The sequence below is a fragment of the Sinohyriopsis cumingii genome, chromosome 16 (assembly GCF_028554795.1).
Source record: "Sinohyriopsis cumingii isolate HCF-2022 chromosome 16, ASM2855479v2, whole genome shotgun sequence".
NCBI classification, from domain to species: Eukaryota; Metazoa; Mollusca; class Bivalvia; order Unionida; family Unionidae; genus Sinohyriopsis; species Sinohyriopsis cumingii.
Window position 1 is genome coordinate 15,260,014 of NC_142976.1, and position 22,061 is coordinate 15,282,074.

Consider the following 22,061-nt stretch of genomic DNA (forward strand, 5'->3'; position numbering starts at 1 on the left):
CCTCCTGCATCAGAGGCAAGACGTTCTAACCACTTTGGCCACTGGAATGGTCTGATTATCCAGTAATTTTACTAGTCTGGAACCTGTGCTTATGATGCGAGAAATATTGTATATTACCTTAAGGCAATGCCCTTGCATTTATCATTGGAGAAACACTTTATATTTGCCTAATAATTGCCCCTTTGGTTTATTGTGGGAGAAATATAAATTTGCCAGATGTCATTTTAATATCACATGTCTTGTGACATTATAATCTCAATGATGACAGGAGATGAGCTCAGTAGGTATACTTTCAAGAAAATAATGACAATAGTTTTTGCTATATTTTGCCTTGACAGATATGTGCAAACTCACTTATAGTCTGGAGCAGGTCCAGACTTCATTTACCATATAATTATCTCCCCTGTTCACAGTGATCTATCACATGGTTAGCTGATTCTCATACATTCTACTGAAGGTTTTTGAAAGAAATAAGCATTTTCCAGTAGTACAAGATGAAAAAAATAACACAAAACAATAGCTGCTTCTGGAGAATTTTCATACTTGTGGCAAAACTTTGTTGTGTTGAATTTTTATGGTAAAAACAATTGATAACTTGAACCAGAAAACACAATAAAACATTTAATAATACTTAAACAAAAAAAACCAATTTATAATACTTTTAATATACATAGTAGGTCATGTTTCAGAGTTGTATCACAAAAAGCATAGTTATTAATGAAAGAAATATTTAATGAAAGAAATATTTTCTAATTTGCAAAACTTTTATATTCATGACAATCCATATATTCATAGTTTTGCTTCTGTATACAGCTGTATGTGTAAAATCACCAAGAATAGAAATAGACATTGTTCACAAAAATATTTATACAGGGATGAAAACAATAATCTATTAGGTTTTGAAGTATGAGAAAGATCTCAGTAATTTTTGTTTGAAATAAAGATTTATTTTACATAAATGATTTTATAAATATTTTTAAAGTGATGAAATATTATACTGACTGATTGCATGATGAGACCTGCCTTGTAAATTATTTTAAAAGTGGATGTGGGGTTGACAACAATTAAGGTTTTCTCAGATAAAAGTGTACACCAATATTTTAAAGGTAGGGTATGTATTAGTCATCGAGAATTGGCTGAACAAAGTCATATAGTATATTAGAGAATTTCTTAGTCCAATGAATAAAATCAAGGGAAAAAATAATTTGGACACAATAAAGTATAATCACCTTTCAGTTAACTTGTATCAGTGCAGAAATAAGTAACTGTCAATATTTTCAGCTGTTGCTTGGTCAGACCTGACAGCAAGATTCACTGTGCCAGACAGGTAAGCAAGTTCTATTTGTGACATCAGGTAGCATGTGTATGTGCAGAGAGAGAGATAGTACTAATATTAGTACCCTTACTCGTACCTCGTGGACAGGGTACTAACATGAGCACATACGTGTTAATGGAGCAAGCCGGGTGTGATTCACACCCGGCGCTCTTTTAGCCTAATAATAACACTTCAAACATATTCCTTGCATATAATCCAATAAACTGAGTAGTCCTCTTATTTAATACCGGAAGTATCAAAAATCATTGTAGAAATAGTTGTAAAATCTCGTTTACCTTTTTTAGCCGATATTTTCGTTAAGATCGTCCGCCATATAATCAAATAATGATTACTTCCGTTCTCAGCCTCGTTTGTTTGTGTGCCATATAAGGACATTGACGCCTAATTTGGAAATGTAAACAAATCGTAGTAAAAATTTGGCGCCGTTTGGTCAGAAATTCTGCGCATTAAAAGTAAATACGGTTTATCGGCAACTTTGAAACTCACCAACAAGCGATTATTCGCACTTGATTGATAATAATATAGCGTAGAATATCCAAAATATGGTTTGGCAAGCCTTAAGTAGAAAAGGGGTCACGGCAAGATTCTCGCGTTATCTGTCATGGCGAACAGTATAAGGTTAGAGTAACCATGCCAATTTATTTTATCGTGTAAGGGCTTAATAAATTCAAAATAAGCCAAACTTCTTTACAACATGATTATACTTATGTAGTTGACTTCTACACTGTTTGTTTTTCTGACTTTAGTGATGAAAGTTTTTGCTCCATTACATGATATGGGATCAGTTCGTAGCCTCAACCACAACACAATCAAGTTGAGGCTACGACATCGTAGCTAAGAGAGAGTGAGTCATTTTGCTAATGAGAAATTATTTCTTTTATCATATTATAAATAAAATCTTCAATTTGTTCTCATTTTAAATGAAAATTATGGAACTAATATAAAAATTTAAGTCTTTCACATGCTACAGTTTGCATATGATAGAAATTATTCAGTTTGTTTCATAAATTCATTTGAATGAGCACTGATGTAAGATCTTTTATCTGCTATCTAAATTCCCAATATCAGAACTATTCAGATAAATGGGGTTCTACTGTGTTGTACGATCTATATCTTCAGTAAAATGAGTTTTACATTTTGAAATTTTAGAATCTTTTATGTAAATATAAAAAGACAACCACCGCTTCAGAGCTGTTGAATTGGTTAAGATAAAATGTCTTGCGTACCATGTATGCTTGCTTCTAAGTCTATTCCAACTACAAGCAGGATAGACCATAATCAGGGTTTAGTTGTTTGTTATACTCATATCAAACTGCACAGACCCAGATCATCTGGTGTGATGGAAAATCTGGATCTTTACATTTGCAGTTGGATCCAGTTTATATGCAAGTGTATGCAGTAGTCATCATTCATTCATGTAGGAATGCCAGAGTCAGTAGTCATCATTCATTCATGTAGGAATGCCAGAGTCAGTAGTCATCATTCATTCATGTAGGAATGCCAGAGTCAGTAGTCATCATTCATTCATGTAGGAATGCCACTCAGTAGTCATCATTCATTCATGTTGGAATGCCAGTCAGTAGTCATCATTCATTCATGTAGGAATGCCAGTCAGTAGTCATCATTCATTCATGTTGGAATGCCAGTCAGTAGTCATCATTCATTCATGTAGGAATGCTAGTCAGTAGTCATCATTCATTCATGTTGGAATGCCAGTCAGTAGTCATCATTCATTCATGTAAGAATGCCAGTCATAAGTTTTTAAGTATATCATTTTCATCCACAATAAATTTTACAGAATTTTATATTTCAAGTACATTTTGAAGCTGTATAATTTGCCAAGAGGTGAGATATTTGCTTCCACAGAAAGAAGAAATGACAACAATATGTTTCATATTTTTGCTGCAAACAGGCGGTGGTGGGGTCCCTGTGTATATTAGAACTGGTACTGTTTCTAAAAGATGGGAAGACCTAGAAATATAGGAAATAGAATCCATTTGGCTAGAGATCACTCTAGGAAAAGCTAAGCCTTACTTAGTAGATTTTGTGTACAGACCCCCATCATCGCATACTATTGGTGATTATCAAGTAGATACAATTTCAAATGAAGAGAAAGAATTTTACATTCTAGGTAATATAAATAGTGACCTTCTAAATGATCAAATAAAAGTGAATTGGATAGATTTTATTGCTTCATTAGGTATGGAGCAACTAGTAAATGAACCCACCAGAGTAACATCTATCTCTAAAACACTTATAGATCATATTTATACCAATAAAAAAGAAAATGTTTTGCAAGTAATGGTTCCAAAGATTGGTATAAGTGACCACTTTGCAATTTTTCTAACACATAAAGTCAGTGACAAATCAACAAAAATAATATCCATAAATCCATTAGTTATATATCTTTTCAAAACTTTGATACTCTTAATTCCTGGAAGATCTGAAACAGATTCCAAGGAATACAGTCCAAATCTTTGAAGATATTGATGATGTTTTAGATACATGGACATATCTGTTCATCAGTATAGTGAAAACATTGCCCCTTTAAAAGCACACAGGATAAAGAAAAGCCACCAGACATTCAAAGCAACATAATCTGTGTTAGATAAGGAAATTCAAATTCTCCACAGAAATTTAAGAAGCAATAAAGCAAAGAGACTAACTAAAATCAGTAGGAAATCAAGCTGAATATAGAGTTTGGAGGAATAAAGTTAATAAAATGATATGTCAAGCCAAACAAGCGCACTACAAAAAAGTGCTGGATGAAAACCAAAATAACCCAAAGGCTATCTGGAAAGTGTTTACAGAGTTTGGTGCAGGGAAATGTAAGAGTAAAACTGAAATTTTATCCCTCAATCATGAGGGCACTTATACCGATAATCCAACTGACATCTCAAATACTTTTCATGACTTTTTCATTCAAATTGCTGAAAAACTTAAAGAACCCAGAACTTCATCTGATCATCTGGAACTCAAAATATTTTGTGCTAAAAACTACCAAACAATATAAAGTTTGAAATTCCTGAAATGACTCCAGAATTTGTGTTAAAATATATTAAAAAAATGGATGAATGTAAAGCTACAGGACTTTTGATATGATTGGATCAAGGCTACTAAAGGTAGCTGCACCTGCAGTTGTAGAAAGTATAGCTTTCATTTGGAATGAAAGTATTAGGTCTAATAAATTTCCACAAACATGGAACACTGCCAAGGTTATACCATTGCATAAAGCAGGAACAAAAGATGATGTAAATAACTACAGACACATCTCTATCCTTCCTTGCCTGTCCAAATTACTAGAAAAATATGTAAATGATTCTTTTCTCAACTATTTGAACACTTAAGATCTTAAGATAATCAGTCTGGCTTTTGCCAGAATCACTCCTGTGAAACTGCACTTGTATCTTTGATTGATAAATGGCTGAAAGTATTAGATCAAGGAGAAATCACTATTATGGTTGATTTTTGTAAAGCTTTTGATCTTGTAGACCATGAAATTTTGCTTGAAAAACTAAAATTCTATCAATATAGTGAAAACTCCCTAAACTGGCTTACTTCTTTCTTAACCAATGGAGTGCAAAAAGTATCTTCAAATGGTCAACTTTTTCGAAGTAAAAATATTAATTGTGGAGTACCACAGGGCTCTGTCCTTGGACCTGTGTTATTCATTCCATTTATCAACGACTTACCTCTTAAGATTGGAACTTCATTTTCTTCCACTGACCTCTATGCAGATGATACTACACTGTCTGAGATGGGTAAAACCAAAATGGTACTTGAAAATAACTTACAAGATGCTCTCAACAGAAGTATATTGCAAGGAAAACAGTCTGATCATATATACAGAAAAACGAAAGCCCTACCAGTTACAATGCATCTAAAACGAGCATGGCTAGATAGCGACAAACTCAAGGTTCTATTTGACAATGTGAGCCTTAATATGACCTCCCACGATAAAATTCTTGGTGTATTCATAGATACCAATCTTACTTGGCCTATTTACATTAAACATGTTTCAAAAAAGGTTAATTCTTATCTTTGGATACTGAGGAAAACCAAAACTTATTATATGCTCATTTTTTTCTCCGTTAACTTTGCATTGTCAGAAATGTTCAGTATTTTATGATACTGAACTCACACGCAACTTCATATTGCACTCATAAAGGAACTACTTTCTTTTGTAAACAAACAATGGACTCAGATGGCCAGCACTTTTTGTAAACAAATCATGTACACTCACATAGTAGGTGGTTTACATTTTGGTTAATTACCTTTGTTTCTGAACTAATGCAGATGTTTCGTGGACTGCCACATACCAGCTGCTTTGCTACATTCCACATTAACTTTTTTGATACAGTGTTTCGGATTTAGGCAGGAGATGCCAGATTTCATAAAATTGCTGGGTATCTACAAATAACATGCAAGTGACAAGGCATAAACTGTATCTTTAGCTGGTAATAAGAATGGAAAAAAATATACTAAGTCTTACAGTTTTACATCCTGAATTTCCTTTCTTAGTTCTGCAAATCTGAATTACATGAGCCATGTCATGGGTTCTCAAGCTTGATTACACATTTTGAAATTGTACTGTAATTTTGACTATATTCCAAGTGCAATTACATCCTCCTTACTGTACTCAAAATGAAATAAACATTAAATTCCATAGTGTCTTTTTGATAATTGCAATTGAAAGACTTCATATTTTTCCCACATTTTGATTTCAAATATTCAATGACAGAATAGAAACACACTTGCAGATGTCAACACACTTCTCCCTTGTTATTTCAGTCTGATGTATTTCATGTAGAATTTGCAGAGATGAATCCAGTCCATAATCACAAAATTTCGTAGAACCAACAAAAATACAAAAATCTATTCATTCCAGATCAAATGGAAAAGTTGTTGCAACGTGCATTCATTAACAATATGAATCAAAATTTCAATTTTAAGTAGACCAAAATGCCATTTTCTTTCAAAGCTTATCTCTGGCGCGCGACTAAGTTTAAATTTATCTGGGCAGAGTTATGTGCACATTAATAATGTTGTTGTGTAACGATGAGTTTGTGCTTGTGTATATAGTTTGGAATACGGCATTCATTCAGTTACTTTGTTTCTTGTAGTGTATTTTGTTTATATAATTAAGCCTTCGGTAGAATAAGAAAAATGAGCATATAATAAAAAGGTTACTGCATTTGTATGGGAAAATATGAACTCATTTTGTCAGATGGATATACTGCACTACCAAGGTCGTGCAGTATTCCATCTGAAAATCTCATTCATATTTTCCCATACAAATGCAGTAATCTATAAATACATTCCTCTTCAGTATACGGTCATCTTTTATAAAAGTTATATTCAGCCATATCTGGACTACTGTAATGTAATTTGGGGTAATACCTCTAATTCAAACATACCAACACTTTTAAGACTCCAAAAGAGGGCTTGCCATTTAAGTCTAGATCAAAGTATAGACAATTTTCAGGATGCAATGAATAATATAAAGATTTTAAAAATACATGAAAGAATATTTCTTAGAAAGGCCAAATTGATGTATAAAGTATCCAGAAAAAGCCATTCCTGTCTATCTAAGCAATATCTTTCACCAAAGAGATGCTGATGGTACTCCAAATTTAAGGTCCATAAGAAGAAAAAATTATATTATACCAAGGGCAAAGAAGGAGTTGTTTATAAAAAGTTTTCAGTATACTGGTCCACTGGTATGGAACAACATTCCCAGTGACATAAGGCAGGCTCCTAGCGTTTCCTTTTTTCGTAATCAATGTCTCACATAGGTGAGGTCAAATAGGTATATTGGACTGGAGCCAGTCAACAAAATGTAGCATAATTAACAGATTTTGTGTTTGATTCTGGATCAAACAGATTGCCAACAAAGGTTACATAACAGGGGGAGGTGTGGTCAGTTCTTCATATTCTAAGGATGATTCAAGCAGCAGTGTTTTGGACTTTTTCAAGTTTCTGTAGTAGATACTAAGATAAACCATACAGAAGTGAATTACAATAATCCAGTCTTGAAAGTACTAAGGAACATACAAGTGCTTTTTAGTGGCATGAATCAAAAGAAAATTGTGAATGGATTTGATGCATTTCACCTCCAGATATGCAGCCTTACATGTGTTTATTACATGTCGGTGTGATGAGAGAGTACTGTTGAGAGTGACTACAAGGTTTCCTGCTGACTGTGTGAATTTATATTTATGTTTGATACTTATTGCTTGAAATAAATGATGTGAATGAGAAAGTCTTTGTATGGTGATCAGGATGGCCTCAGTTTTATGATCATTTATCTGCAGCTTGTTTTATGTCATCCATGACTTCACATCAGAATTGCACCTCTCTTGGATGGTAGTCTCAATTTAAGCTAGATTTGTATTTTTGAGTGTCATCAACAAACAATTGGTGATATGCTAGATGTCAGTCTATAACACTTGAGAGCAGCTGAGTGTATAGAATTAAGAGAACAGGGTCAAGAACAGAGCCCTTTTGAACACCAGCACATAGATCAGCTGGGCTGGAATGTTTTCCATTTATGGACACAATTTGTGACTTGTTGATTAACCCTTTACCTCACAGAGCATAGTTACAAAGGGCAGCACGCTATAAGTAGAACACCTGTTACCTATTCAAATCCATACACATAGGCCTGCCTGTTACCTGTTAAGCAATGTAGTGTATGTTACGTTTAACAACAATTTTAACCATTTTACATTTTTGGTACACATCTATTATGTGTGAAAAAATTTAAGAGTAAAGTCTGATTGTTATAGCTGTGTAATTTTTTTTTTCACGGAAGAATATTTTATGTGCTTTAAAATCTTGAGAGAACTCATTCACTGTCATGTCAGTGAGGCCGTGTGACCAACCGTAGCTGCCATTTCTCATACTCAAAATGTACAAGTTTTTCATCTGCATCTACGTCACTAAGTCATCTGAATTTGATAATTTATAAAAACTAATTGCTGCCTACATCAATATCAGAGAGGGGCCCCAAGTGGCCGAGTGGTCTAAAGCGCTTTCCATTATGGATCACTGCCATCTCACCTCTGTCTGTGCTGGTTCAAGTCTCAGATTCAGCCAATGTGGGTATGTGAGAAAGCTTGCCAGTAGCTTCTCGTGGTAGGTGGTTCTTTCCGGGGTTTTCCCAGGTTCTTCCTCCACCATTAATACTGGCCGCCATGTATAGCCTATTGTGTGCTGAAAAGTGGCGTTAAACCCCACAACAACAACAACAACAAAAATCAATATCAGAGCCTTTACCTAAGTTATTGAATCTTTCATAGTTGTGATTCTAATCATGAAAACTTCATAAGTACTGAATGAAATCCGCGACCTCCATTTTGGAGAGTGGAGATTACGACCCAGTTATTTTAAATAGCAGATATTGACCAGAGCATAAACAGTGACCACATGATCTGATGTAATTGTCATTCGCAGAAATGAATTTAGTATCTAATATGGGGTTTTCCCCAAAGGTGGCTCTATGAAAACCGGCTTAAAATGGCTTATGTTTACAGCCGGCGTTAAAAGGTGCTTCCATGAAAATGGAATAGAGACATCAAAAGGCATTTCCATGCAAATAGAGTAGAGGCATCCAAAGACGCTTGCATGAGGTAAAGGGTTAAGTATCACTTGTACCATAGTAAGTGCTATATCATGAATGCCACAGACAAGTCAAGGAGGGTGAGGACTGTAACCTTTCCACTATCCAAAGTAGAGAGAAGATCATTAACTATTCTCAGAAGTGTAGTTTCAGTATCAGAATGTATATTGCCAAAAGACTATTTGAATTGAGATGAGATACAAGTTCAGATGGAACAACTTTTTCTAAGATTTTTTACGTGAATGAGAGATTAGAAATAGTGCAGTAGTTCTTTAAATCATTAATGTTAAGCATCGGTTACTTCAGCGGAGGCTTTACAATGGTAGTTTTGAAAAATGATGGGAATTCCCCGGATGAGAGAGATGTATTAATAACATCAGTTAGTGAAGGCATTACTGAATCTAAACACTCAAGTAGCAGTGATGTTGGAATCGGATTGAGTTCACTTGACTTTGGTATGCTCTTCATCACAATTGTTTATACCAAATCCATTGAGACTTGTTCAAATACTGTTAAAGGTTGCTGTGTATAGAATATACACAGCATCCTTTAACAGCATTTGAACAAGTATCACAACTGTGGTGATGATGATGAGTCAGTTAAAACTGAGTTGTCAAGCTTATCTTTAATGGATTGAATTTTGTCTTGAAATAAATCTGCAAACAGGTCTGGATAGTTGACAGTAGAGGTCATTGGAAATGGTGCGCATTCCTTGACATTAGCTTGCTCAGAACACACTATACTTTTGAACTTGTGGTAGAAGGATTTTTGGGGATTTAAATCATAAGTTATTTTTAAATTTTCACATTGTATTCTATAGAAATAAATTATTTGAAATTATTTGTTAAATTTTACAAAACTTGTTGGTCTTAACTTTCATCTGTTACATAGTTTAAGACTGTAGGGTTATAAGACAATGATTTTATTGAATGGTCAACAGATGAGTTAAAATAAGACATGCTATCCTATTCTAAGTTCATAAATCCTGTCAAGCTGAGAATTGGCAATTTCCAGTCAGTTGAACAATAACGCTGGAAGAATGTATGCTTTATAATATAAACTGTGAGTTTCTGTGGGTAAATATTTATTTTTTCCGTGGGTAAATATTTTTTTTTCCGTGGGTAAATATTTCTTTTTTCCATGGGTAAATATCATTTTTTTCTGTGGGTAAATATTTTTTTTTCCGTGGGTAAATATTTCTTTTTTCTGTGGGTAAATATTTTTTTTTTCCATGGGTAAATATTTCTTTTTCCGTGGGTAAATATTTCTTTTTTCCATGGGTAAATATTTCTTTTTTCTGTGGGTAAATATTTCTTTTGTCCGTGGGTAAATATTTCTTTTTTCTGTAGGTAAATATTTCTTTTTTCCGTGGGTAAATTTTTCTTTTTTCCATGGGTAAATATTTCTTTTTTCTGTGGGTAAATATTTTTTGATTCTGTGGGTAAATATTTCTTTTTTCCATGGGTAAATATTTCTTTTTTTCTGTGGGTAAATATTTATTTTTTCTGTGGTAAATATTTATTTTTTCTGTGGGTAAATATTTTTTGATTGTACTGAGTAGGGCAATTTTAGATGACAGTGCCTTGCAAATATTATCAAGATGGTCATCACATTGTAAAATATTGCTTACATTAAAGCCTTTTTCTTTGACAGCTTCAGATTGACAATTATTTATTGTAAGTAATAATTATGGGTTCCCTAATTTATGTAGCTTTTGTTATGTCACCCAAATTTTACATTTTGATTTACCTTCATTTATCATGACAATCTTTATTGTTGTGCCCAACTTTCACTCTAGTAAGGTCCAATCTTGTTTTTTGTGCCCAATTTTCACTCTAGTAAGGTCCAATGTTGTTTTTTGCCCAACTTTCACTCTAGTAAGGTCCAATCTTGTTTTGTGTGCCCAACTTTCACTCTAGTAAGGTCCAATCTTATTTGTTGTGCCCAACTTTCACTCTAGTAAGGTCCAATCTTGTTTCTTGTGCCCAACTTTCACTCTAGTAAGGTCCAATGTTATTTGGATAACCTCAGCATCAGCAATAGATGAACACTGTAAATACATCTGATTTGTGTACATACAAATTTGTATTTTTGAATTTAGTATTTAATGGAATATCATTTACATAATAAGAGATTAGAGAGGGCTTAAAGCAGAGCCCTGGGGGATACCTGAATGAATAGTAAAAGTTGGTGAGGTAATATTGTAACAGTTTAACTTTTGCAGCATGATCAATGAGATCTAAAGCATTGTTGAAATCAAGAAAAGAATCGTAACCAAAGAACCATTCTCTATTTCTTGTAGCAGGAGATCTTTTAATTTGGTGAGTTCTGTTTGGCATGAGTGAAATTTACTAACTCCTGACTGTGCATTATGAAATAGAAAGTAATTTCCATAGACCTTTTTAGTTTCTTGCCTATCAGGTAATATTTAAAACAGAATGGATATTGGTCTGTAGTTCCTTCCATCCTTGTTTTTTAATTTTCTTTTTTTAAAAAATATTTGTAATCTTTATACACTTAAAGTTATCTGGAAAGTTACCAGTCACTATACATAGGTTTCTAATAAGTGTTAATGACTTTGTTATTACTGATGTAGCAAGTTAAAAAAATTGTTGACCAATACCACCCAGTCCAGAGGATTTATTAAAACTCAGTTTAACCTTGTCAGTCAGGCCAAGCACTTAGCATTATTCCTACTTTTTCTATAATTTTGTATTGTGTCTCATTTTGTGAAGTTTATCCCTTAGGTGCCATGCTCATTGATCTCAGGGTTAATCAACTTGAGTGTATGTTGGTGTTTAACCCTTTTAATTTTCATTGGGGCATGCTTGTCCAAGACTGTATTTAATAATTGATAACATGTGTCTTAGGTAGTTGTAAAACTGTATTGGAATGTTTTGCAAATCAAATCGTTTGAGAAAGTTTCCTCATCAAAATATTTAAAGTCGTTTTGTTGTGTGTCAATCTGGTTACAGTTTCTGGACAGTTTGAGAACATATCTAGTTATACGGACCAAACAGTGATCACTCAGCACATTACACTGGCACCTTAACTTTATTTTTATACTCATGTTTATTAGGTCTGATATTTTCTGTGATAGTAGCAATTTGAACTCATGTTGGGGTGTTAATTATTTGGGTAAAGTTGCATGTTTCCAAACTACTTATCTTTAGTTTTCATGTAACCAGTCTGAGCATCACCTAAAATGTCAAAAATCTTTATTTAGTAAGGGTTTTGAATTTGCCCCTCAAACCTTCAGTCCAGTCAGCTGCAGATTCAAGTAGGTGCTTGTAAACTGAACATGAAAGTATTGGCTTGGATTGGGAGAGGTATACTTCAATCCAGATGCTGTCCACCCTATTAGTCTTTTAAATGAAATATCATTTATAATTAATGTTACTGTCAGTATAGACTCCTTCATAGATGCCATATATTTCCGTTTAAAGTTTATCTCTTTTATTTTGGAGTGCAAAATCATTGGTATCATCAAGGAGAAGGTTCAACACATAGACCCAAAATATTGACTGATCTTATTTACTCTCACATTAATTTAATTCTATTTGATTTAGGGATGATATGTTAAGTATTTAAATTGGCTACTTGCAGACCTCTTTTAAGTAGGGTCGAATAAAGGTTAGTTTTGATCATGGGATTGAGTAGCAGGCCAAATATGGGATAGTTTTGATCATGGGATTGAGTAGGCATAAATACAGGGTAGTTTTCTTCATTGAACTGAGTAGGCCAAACACAGGATAGTTGTCATCACTTGATTGAGTAGGCCAAACACAGGATAGTTTTGATCATGGGATTGAGTAGGCATAAATACAGGGTAGTTTTCTTCATTGAACTGAGTAGGCCAAACACAGGGTAGCTGTCATCACTTGATTGAGTAGGCCAAACACAGGATAGTTTTGATCATGGAATTGAGCAGGCCAAACACAGGATAGTTGTCATCACTGGACTGAGTAGGCCAAACACAGGATAGTTGTCATCACTGGACTGAGTAGGCCAAACACAGGATAGTTGTCATCACTTGATTGAGTAGGCCAAACACAGGATAGTTTTGATCATGGAATTGAGCAGGCCAAACACAGGATAGTTTTCATCACTGGACTGAGTAGGACAAACATAGGATAGTTGTCATCACTGGACTGACTAGGCCAAACACAGGATAGTTGTTATCACTGGATTGGCTACACCAAACAAAGAATAGTTGTCATCACTGGACTGTGTAGGCCAAACACGGAACAGTTTTAAACATGAGATTAAATATATTGATATTAGACTTTATAGATTGTTCTTCATCACCTTGAGAGTTATTTACACAAACCAATGAAGAATATAAGACTCGTCAATACCTTGATGACATATAGTAAAGTTGGACACATCAGAATGTTCAAAGTGACGCTGACTTAAATATGTACATGAAGACAATACCATCTTATCTTCAGAGGCAGAAGGAACATATTTGTCTCAGAGATAGAAGTACATGTAACATCAACAAGATCGCATAATTCACTAGCTTTGTACAGAGAAAATTCAGTATGAAAAATATTTTTTTATGCTGCAATAGCTAGATGTATTTAATCCATGAATAACTATTGCAAACATTAATAGAATGTGGCAACTAAAATTTTAATAAATGAAGTTTTGGTTTACATATGGTAGATGACATACAGAAGATTTTTGGAGCTTGTAATGCTTTATTCATTCGTGAAGTGCAGTTGACATCTTTTTATACTGTACCTCAGTGCTGTCCAACCTTTTTGACACCATGGGACACTGAAAAATGTTTTTCTTGAAGCCAAGGGCTGTAGCAGAAAACTGAAAAGCAATGACTTTATAGCTGCTCAAGCTCTGTTGGGCCATTTAAAATCAGTCGGTGGGCCGCATGCACCCATGGGCCACGGATTGGACAGCAGTGCTGTACCTGATTTAAACATAACCAGATTCTGCTTTGACTGACTGACTTTGGCTGTTGGAAGTATCATGCTAACTGCAGACAACCTTCATGAAAATGCATGGGCTGACTGGTAGGAGATATCATACAAACTGGGGACAACCTTCATGAAAATGCATGGGCTGACTGGTAGGAGATATCATACTAACTGGAGACAACCTTCATGAAAATGCATGGACTGAATGGTAGGAGATATCATACAAACTGGGGACAACCTTCATGAAAATGCATGGGCTGACAGGTAGGAGATATCATACTAACTGGAGACAACCTTCATGAAAATGCATGTGCTGACTGGTAGGAGATATCATACTACCGGTAACTGGGGACAACCTGCATGAAAATGCATGTGCTGACTGGTAATAATGTTCATATCAAAGTCAGCTTTAAGTCTCAACTGAGTGTAGCTTCTGCACAAGATGTTTTTGTGAACTGGCAGCTAACCTGACAATAGACATTATATATATATATATATATATATATATATATAGGTTGTGAAATTTGTTGTTTCTTTAGGAATACAATTTTTAGACCTAATGTGTTTTTGAGATCAGAAAAACACTTGTAAATCTTTATGTCCAGCATTCAGTAATTCACATATTATATATTACATAGATCCATTCATACATGTTATATATTACATAGATCCATTCATACATATTATATATTACATAGATCCATTCATACATGTTATATATTACATAGATCCATTCATACATGTTATATATTACATAGATCCATTCATACATGTTATATATTACATAGATCCATTCATACATGTTATATATTACATAGATCCATTCATACATGTTATATATTACATAGATCCATTCATACATGTTATATATTACATAGATCCATTCATACATGTTATATATTACATAGATCCATTCATACATGTTATATATTACATAGATCCATTCATACATGTTATATATTACATAGATCCATTCATACATGTTGCTTTATTAAGGACTCCCATTTAAGAGAATATGTCTCAAAGTGCAGAAACTTAAGCTATGTTTGATAGTTGAAAGTTTGCTACCTTCTGAAAATGAAATAAGTTGCTTATATTTTTTTTCATGTCTTTTTATAGTTTCTTGTGTCAGAGTCTGTTGACATGTCTGTATGTGTATTCATCCAAGTACATTATGTTTGCATGCAGTGCATCTGTCTTAATGGATAAGTTATATCTTTTGCATCAGTTTTAAACTTGTACATATACATCCATATGTATATTTGATAAGTTCTTTCCTGCAATGTTTATCATGTTCTTGTTTTGAGAACCAGTTGTCATAAAATGGTCTACTAATAGTACTATGTAGTTGACAAAGAAGAAACTGACTGCAGTATAACTTGATAAGATATCTTTGTTTTAAATTTCAGGTAGAGAAGTACTTTGTGTCAGAGGTTCATTCCAAGCTCCCTCACTTTCTTAATGAACTAACCCATGAGGAGGCAGGGAGTGTGGCTCCTGTTCTAGCCCATTATATTGGTATTTTTGTGGATGATACACACATCTCAAAGGCGATGATAGAGTGGTAAGGTTTCAACATTGATAATACATGTTTTTTCACGATATGGGGAGCTGCAAATAGTTCAGTTGGTAGAGTATTGGACACATAATCCAATGTTTGATCTTCAAAAGCAGTGTCAGGCAAAGTAAAACACTGGTAAAACTTCCCAAAATCCAGATGTTGTTGAAACCTAAAAATTTGGCTTTTTATAGAACTGGCCAGAATAGAGGTTTGAGTAGTATTAGAGCAGCCACTTTGGAACCAGAATATGTAACCATTCTGTAGAGAAAATATGTAACCAATCTGTGGCAGAAAATATGTAACCAGTCTGTAGAGGAAGCTAGTGGGGCTAGTTGACAAAAAAGTTTTACTTTAACATTTGATTTCCTATGCATTCAATGCCTGTTCTAGATTAGTATATTGTACTAACAGTCTGATATTTACAGAAGTTGGGTTAGATGTATGCTTATGTGTAACAAGATAACCAGGTGGAATTTTGGATTTACAACAGAACACTTTTGATGGTGATACAAATACAATGTTTAATGATGAATGACTTGAATGAGGAAAGAATTATGATTAATATGTGCATATAATATCCAAGTATTGGATCAATTAACATAATCTGCATGAACTAAATAATGAAAATACAAATAAATGACCTTACACAGTACAAGGACAAGGGGTGAATGATTCACAGTGATTTCACAATGAAAGAATGATGTGTTTTACTCAAATAGTAAAACTGTGTTATTTTACTCATATAGTAAAAATGTGTTCACTCAAATAGTGAAAATGATGAAAACAAGGGGACAGATGTAAAAAATATCTTTTGATGACAAAAACACACTGGGTATTACAAACCCCAAAGATTAGCCCATGGCTAAAAGATTACATGTATGGAGTTACACACTCCGTCACCAGCACACGTGGCTACCACTGACACTGGTCAATCAAGCCGTCAGCATTCCAGGTCGGCAAATCAAGCAATCAGCGCCCACCAATCTCAGTCAGCGACATCCGATCACCTGCTACTCGACCAGCAACACTGTTTACTCAGCTCTGCGGCTGCTATGGTTCAGCTTCACAGCTGCTATGGTTAGCTTCTGTGGTTAGCTCTGCAGCTGGTACCATGTCAACTCCGATCACTCGGATAACTCTGATCACTCTGGTCAGCAATACAGCTGCAACTCCGATCACTCTGGTCATTTGAAAATACATCTAACACCATGTACAATGCATGATACATGAATATACGATAAAACATAAAGACGTTATATATGGTAACTACACAGATTACATTATCGACACAATAATTACAAAACAATAATACACAAGTTCAGAAGTGAACCTAACCATGTCCGACAAGAATCCTATGGTACTAAATATTTCTTAAAAATGCAACTTCATATATTGCTAATATAAATCTCTTGCTAAGTCACAAACAAGAATACAAAATATTTGCATGATACTATGTAAGCTGAAGCTACATAGAGAATATACAAAATAAACGTGGTAGTACAATAGTTACAACTTATACAGGGGCCCCGAGTGACCAAGTGGTCTAAAGGGCTCTCCATTGCAGATCACTGCCATCTCACCTCTGTCTGCGTCGGTTCGAGTCTTGGATTCGGCTAATGTGCGTATGTGAGAAAGCTAGCCAGTAGCTTCTCATAGGTCGGTTGTTCTTTCCAGGGTTTTCCCAGGTTCTTCCTCCACCATTAATACTGGCCACCATGTATCATGTGCTGAAAAATGGCATTAAACCCTACAACAACAACAACAACAACAACTTATACACAAGAAATTAATAACTCACATACCTCTACAGCAATAAAGTGCAAGTCCGTAAAGTAGACCGCTCACTGACAAGACATTCCATAATGTAAAGACTTTGACCTACGGTGAGGTATTTATACACAGATGATGCCGCAATACATCATCTGTGCACTGGAAGTATTTGGTTCTTCCCATCAAAAGCACTTCACACATGCGGCCTAGGATGAACCAAACTCACTGTTGCAAAATCTTTGTACAATATACATAAATCACCCTTGAGTATCATTGTACACAAGAAATGAAATCCGAGTACATGTATTTAATAAATAAAAGGATTTATACAATTCCATGACGCTTATAAATTGATGACTGATTTTTTGAAAGTTGCACTACACTAATAAATTTTAAAAATACATGTTAGCCTTAAAGTTCTTTACAAGAAATAATTTCATAAAAACAAATTAAATAAATTGAATGTTTACCTCTTTTGAACATGATATCAAGTTAAGAAAATAATTTTATGATGTACTGTTAAATGTCCTAAAGGTAAACATGTCTTTAAGACTAGTATGTCATTTGACATAAAACAGCTGTATCTATTCAGACTAGTATGTCGTTTGACATAAAACAGCTGTATTTATTCAGACTAGTATGTCAATTGACATAAAACAGCTGTATCTATTCAGACTAATATGTTGTTTGACATAAAACAGCTGTATCTATTCAGACTAATATGTCGTTGGACATAAAACAGCTGTATTTATTCAGACTATAATGTCATTTGACATAAAACTGCTGTATTTATTCAGACTAGTATGTCATTTGACATAAAACAGCTGTATTTATTCAGACTAGTATGTCAATTGACATAAAACAGCTGTATTTATTCAGACTAATATGTCAATTGACATAAAACAGCTGTATTTATTCAGACTATAATGTAATTGACATAAAACAGCTGTATTTATTCAGACTAGTATGTCGTTTGACATAAAACAGCTGTATTTATTCAGACTAGTATGTCATTTGACATAAAACAGCTGTATTTATTCAGACTAATATGTCATTTGACATAAAACAGCTGTATTTATTCAGACTAGTATGTCAGTTGACATAAAACAGCTATATTTATTCAGACTAGTATGTCATTTGACATAAAACAGCTGTATTTATTCAGACAACTGAAAATTGTTATACTAGACTGGTCCATTTTCTAAATAAAATAACTTGTCTGTCACACTTTTAATAAATATTATGTCCAGTATCTTGTTACACCCCTTACTTTGACTATGCTGTATTCGTATTGAGCATTCAAAATATGTTGCTGTAAGTTTATTTATAGTGTGGTAACCTACAACTTTTATTTTCTTTTTAAAAAGCATCAGCATGACACTTATCAACATTATTTACTTTCAGTTTGAATACTCAAGTGAGAAGAATGGTAGAACATATGAAGAGTAATACCAACATCAAAGATAAACAGATATTCCTGATGTATGGCACCTTGATATTAAAGGAGTTGGCAGCTATAATTGCAATGAAGGTTTTACAGTTTATCTTTTCCTTTCTTTTGCAGCAAAAGAATATATTTTCATAAAGATTGATAACCTATGGTAATATAGTCAGGTTTATCATAATTTGGTCACATAGAAATTTGCACATATTTTGTAGTGCCATGGGTATCTTATTGTCATCGCTATATTATGACAATATTCAGTCTGAGTTTCCTCTGACCCTTGCCACCCCATTTCTTATATTTGGACATTTATGTTGGGGTGTAGGGTCAGAGTCCACTGCCTATCGAAAAGTTGGAATTTGCCAACACCATTTGGTGTTGGCATAGGGTAGCCATTTACTAGCTGGCCTAGCAAACTTGAACAACTTTACACCAAAATATACCTGCATGAAATCAAAAGGAATATGATTTATTTTCTCAAAAATCATGACCATATCATTCGTCACGTCTTTAATCTCTTGACAGATGAGACAAAAGTACATCGTTGCTGAAATTTGAAATGTCGGAGATCTTTGTTGGTATCAAGTGACTTACGCATAGAAATACACTTTCTGCTTAGTGACTCTGGTTATCTTCAAGTCGCTGCAACATTTACAGATTTCCAGTTGTTGTTTTCAGAAATAAATATTTTTAGAAGTTTGTGTTCTTTCATTTTTCGTGAATTTCATTTATATGTTTGATTTGTTTCCTACAACAACACTAGAAATGGTTTACTGTTGATATCACATACTATATGACCTCTGATGTTAATGACATGTAGGTTGTGAGATTTGTATAGTCATGTAACTTGGAATGCAAATGGCGAGATCCAGGTCAAATTTCTGCAATGATGTAGTTTCTCTTCGTCTGTCTGCAGATAAAAGAAATAATGAATGATATACTCGCAGTGTTGAGTTATGCTCTCTACTGAGATAAGACAGTTCATTCAGTGGCAAGACAATGCGTTATAGCTGGAATTCCACTGGAGAAACCACATCTAGAGATTAGGGTCTTCATGGACTCAGATCATGCTGTTGGGGAGCCCACCTGTTGCCCCATTTAACCATGGTCAGTGGCAGCTGAGAGCCAGAACAGAAAGCCCTGCACATCAGCCTTCTGGAAATAAATGCTATAGTAAATGCTTTCATTTTTGGAAGAATCCACTTTGTTGGACAACTCAGTGGTGGTGACTTACCTCCTCCAACAGGGGAACCTAACCACCTGACTTGTCCATCCTGGTCTGTGACTTGATGCACTGGTACTTCCAGCTCAAGATCACAGTCCAGATCAAACACATTCCCAGTAGACTCAGTGTCCTAGCTGATTCATTGTCAAGTACATTCCCAGTAGACTCAGTGTCCTAGCTGATTCATTGTCAAGAACATTCCCAGTAGACTCAATGTCCTAGCTGATTCATTGTCAAGAACATTCCCAGTAGACTCAGTGTCCTAGCTGATTCATTGTCAAGAACACTCCCAGTAGACTCAATGTCCTAGCTGATTCATTGTCAAGAACATTCCCAGTAGACTCAGTGTCCTAGCTGATTCATTGTTAAGAACATTCCCAGTAGACTCAATGTCCTAGCTGATTCATTGTCAAGAAAGGTCAGATTCTTCACACAATTGGTCTTTCAGCAGATTTGTGCACTTTGGGGGCATCAGCTAATTGATCTCTTTACCAGATGGAACCACAAACTACTCACCCCCATTTCTCCAGTCCTGGATTCAGAAGCTTGGACCATGGATGCTTAGTTGTTTGGGATGGTTTTGGGGGCTACATCTTCCTTCCAATCATTCTGGTACCAAGCATGATGCAGAAAATGAGGGTCCAGGGCTGCAGAATAGATCTGAATGCATCTCTCATTTGAGACAGATCTTGAGTGATTGTTCCTCTGAACCTAGCTGTAGCCATTCTTAGGAAAACCCCAGCATCTCTCATCTGTTCCAGGAACCTCATCACAGGTTTTCCATGAAAGATCCCATTTCAGGAATAGAGTGAATGACCAGGGCTGGTTCAGGTTAAAATTGGCAAGCAAGTCTTCTCCCATGATGTCTAAATGTGTTAGAGATCATGGAGTGGCAGCCACTGATTGTAACAGGGGCAAAAAAATTCTCCTCAGTAGCTGGAATTTTTTTTTTCTAAATTGAGAGGTTAAGGGCTACATGGGGATAATGTTGAAGCCATTTCAATAGTCTATAAAGATGCGTGACTTTTCACATATACTTCAAACGGAAGGATTTCAGCTCCAGAGATGTTCAGCATGATTGAATGGCCAACTCTGAAGGCTTTCTTGACAAGTGCACAGTATGTGTAGCAGGAGCCTGTCAAGGCTGAGATGGTTTCTGCCTCAACTAAGATAAGTTAAAGCCATAGGCAGAATTTTGCTGAGGGCTGAGGCTGCTGTCTTACAAACACTACTTTCGATTGCCTTAGCTGCGGCATGCAGGGTGAGTTAGACCACCAGAACCAAATTGATAACATGACAGGTTCCTCATGGGCATGGGTTTATAGTGTTTCCTGGTTTGTCTAGATTTTTTCTTGGTAAGAAAACATAATTCATTTCTCATAACAGGTATATTCATGTCAGTGTTACATGATAATCATGTATACTGCCTTGTCATTAGGGAAGTGATTCATCCTTGTTATAGAGAATCCAGCCATATCTCCCTTGATAGGTTACTGTGGTAAGGGTTGGATGTTAATGCATTCCTCCTCCAATAATCTATTCTTATAAAGCCTGTGTGATTGTAGAGCGTATTTGACAGTAAAAGTAAATTTTTCTGTAAATTATGTTTCTCTGAGAAGACTTACCCAATCACATTACTGTTAAACCCTTCCACACCTCCATGCAAATATGAACATTCTCAGCTGTCTATAGCTCAGCTTAATCTGGTAAACATGTAGTATATGGGATAGTGAACTAGCACTTTGAAGGATAATTGGTGAGTGTCTAATGGTACATAGGCAAGAAAGACCAAATTTTTGACTTTCTGGGAAAACTGGATTTTATAGTTAGTGGATTAAATTTTCTTAACATTAATGTGATTGGGTAATCATTCTCAGAGAAACACACTTTACTACAAAATGTTCATTATTTGAATAATTTTATTGTAGTGGTGAGTATAGTATTGTTCTAAAGAAAAACATTAATATTCTTCATTTACCATGCACTCCTTTCACTCAGTAGATATGCTTTGCCTACTACAGAGATTAACATGAGCCTTCCATATTCATTAATGTCTGAAGGTTTTTATGTCCACTTGTTGTAATTTAGGTGGAAAAGTTTGAAAACTATCAAGAAAACCCCCTCCCACCATGATGCTGAAGTGTTGCCTCTGGAAAATGGAGCTTAG

At 34.8% G+C, this 22,061-nt stretch overlaps 1 protein-coding gene across 1 annotated transcript in view; it reads left to right on the forward strand.

Annotated features, from left to right (window-relative positions):
* Positions 1-22,061, forward strand: part of LOC149779979 (uncharacterized) — a 116,172-nt gene that overhangs the window by 78,279 nt on the left and 15,832 nt on the right. Inside the window, exons 24-26 of the mRNA XM_089936702.1 lie at positions 1,282-1,327; positions 15,304-15,458; positions 18,630-18,756. Coding sequence (XP_089792828.1) covers positions 1,282-1,327; positions 15,304-15,458; positions 18,630-18,756 — 328 coding nt within the window. The remainder of the gene's footprint in view (positions 1-1,281; positions 1,328-15,303; positions 15,459-18,629; positions 18,757-22,061) is intronic.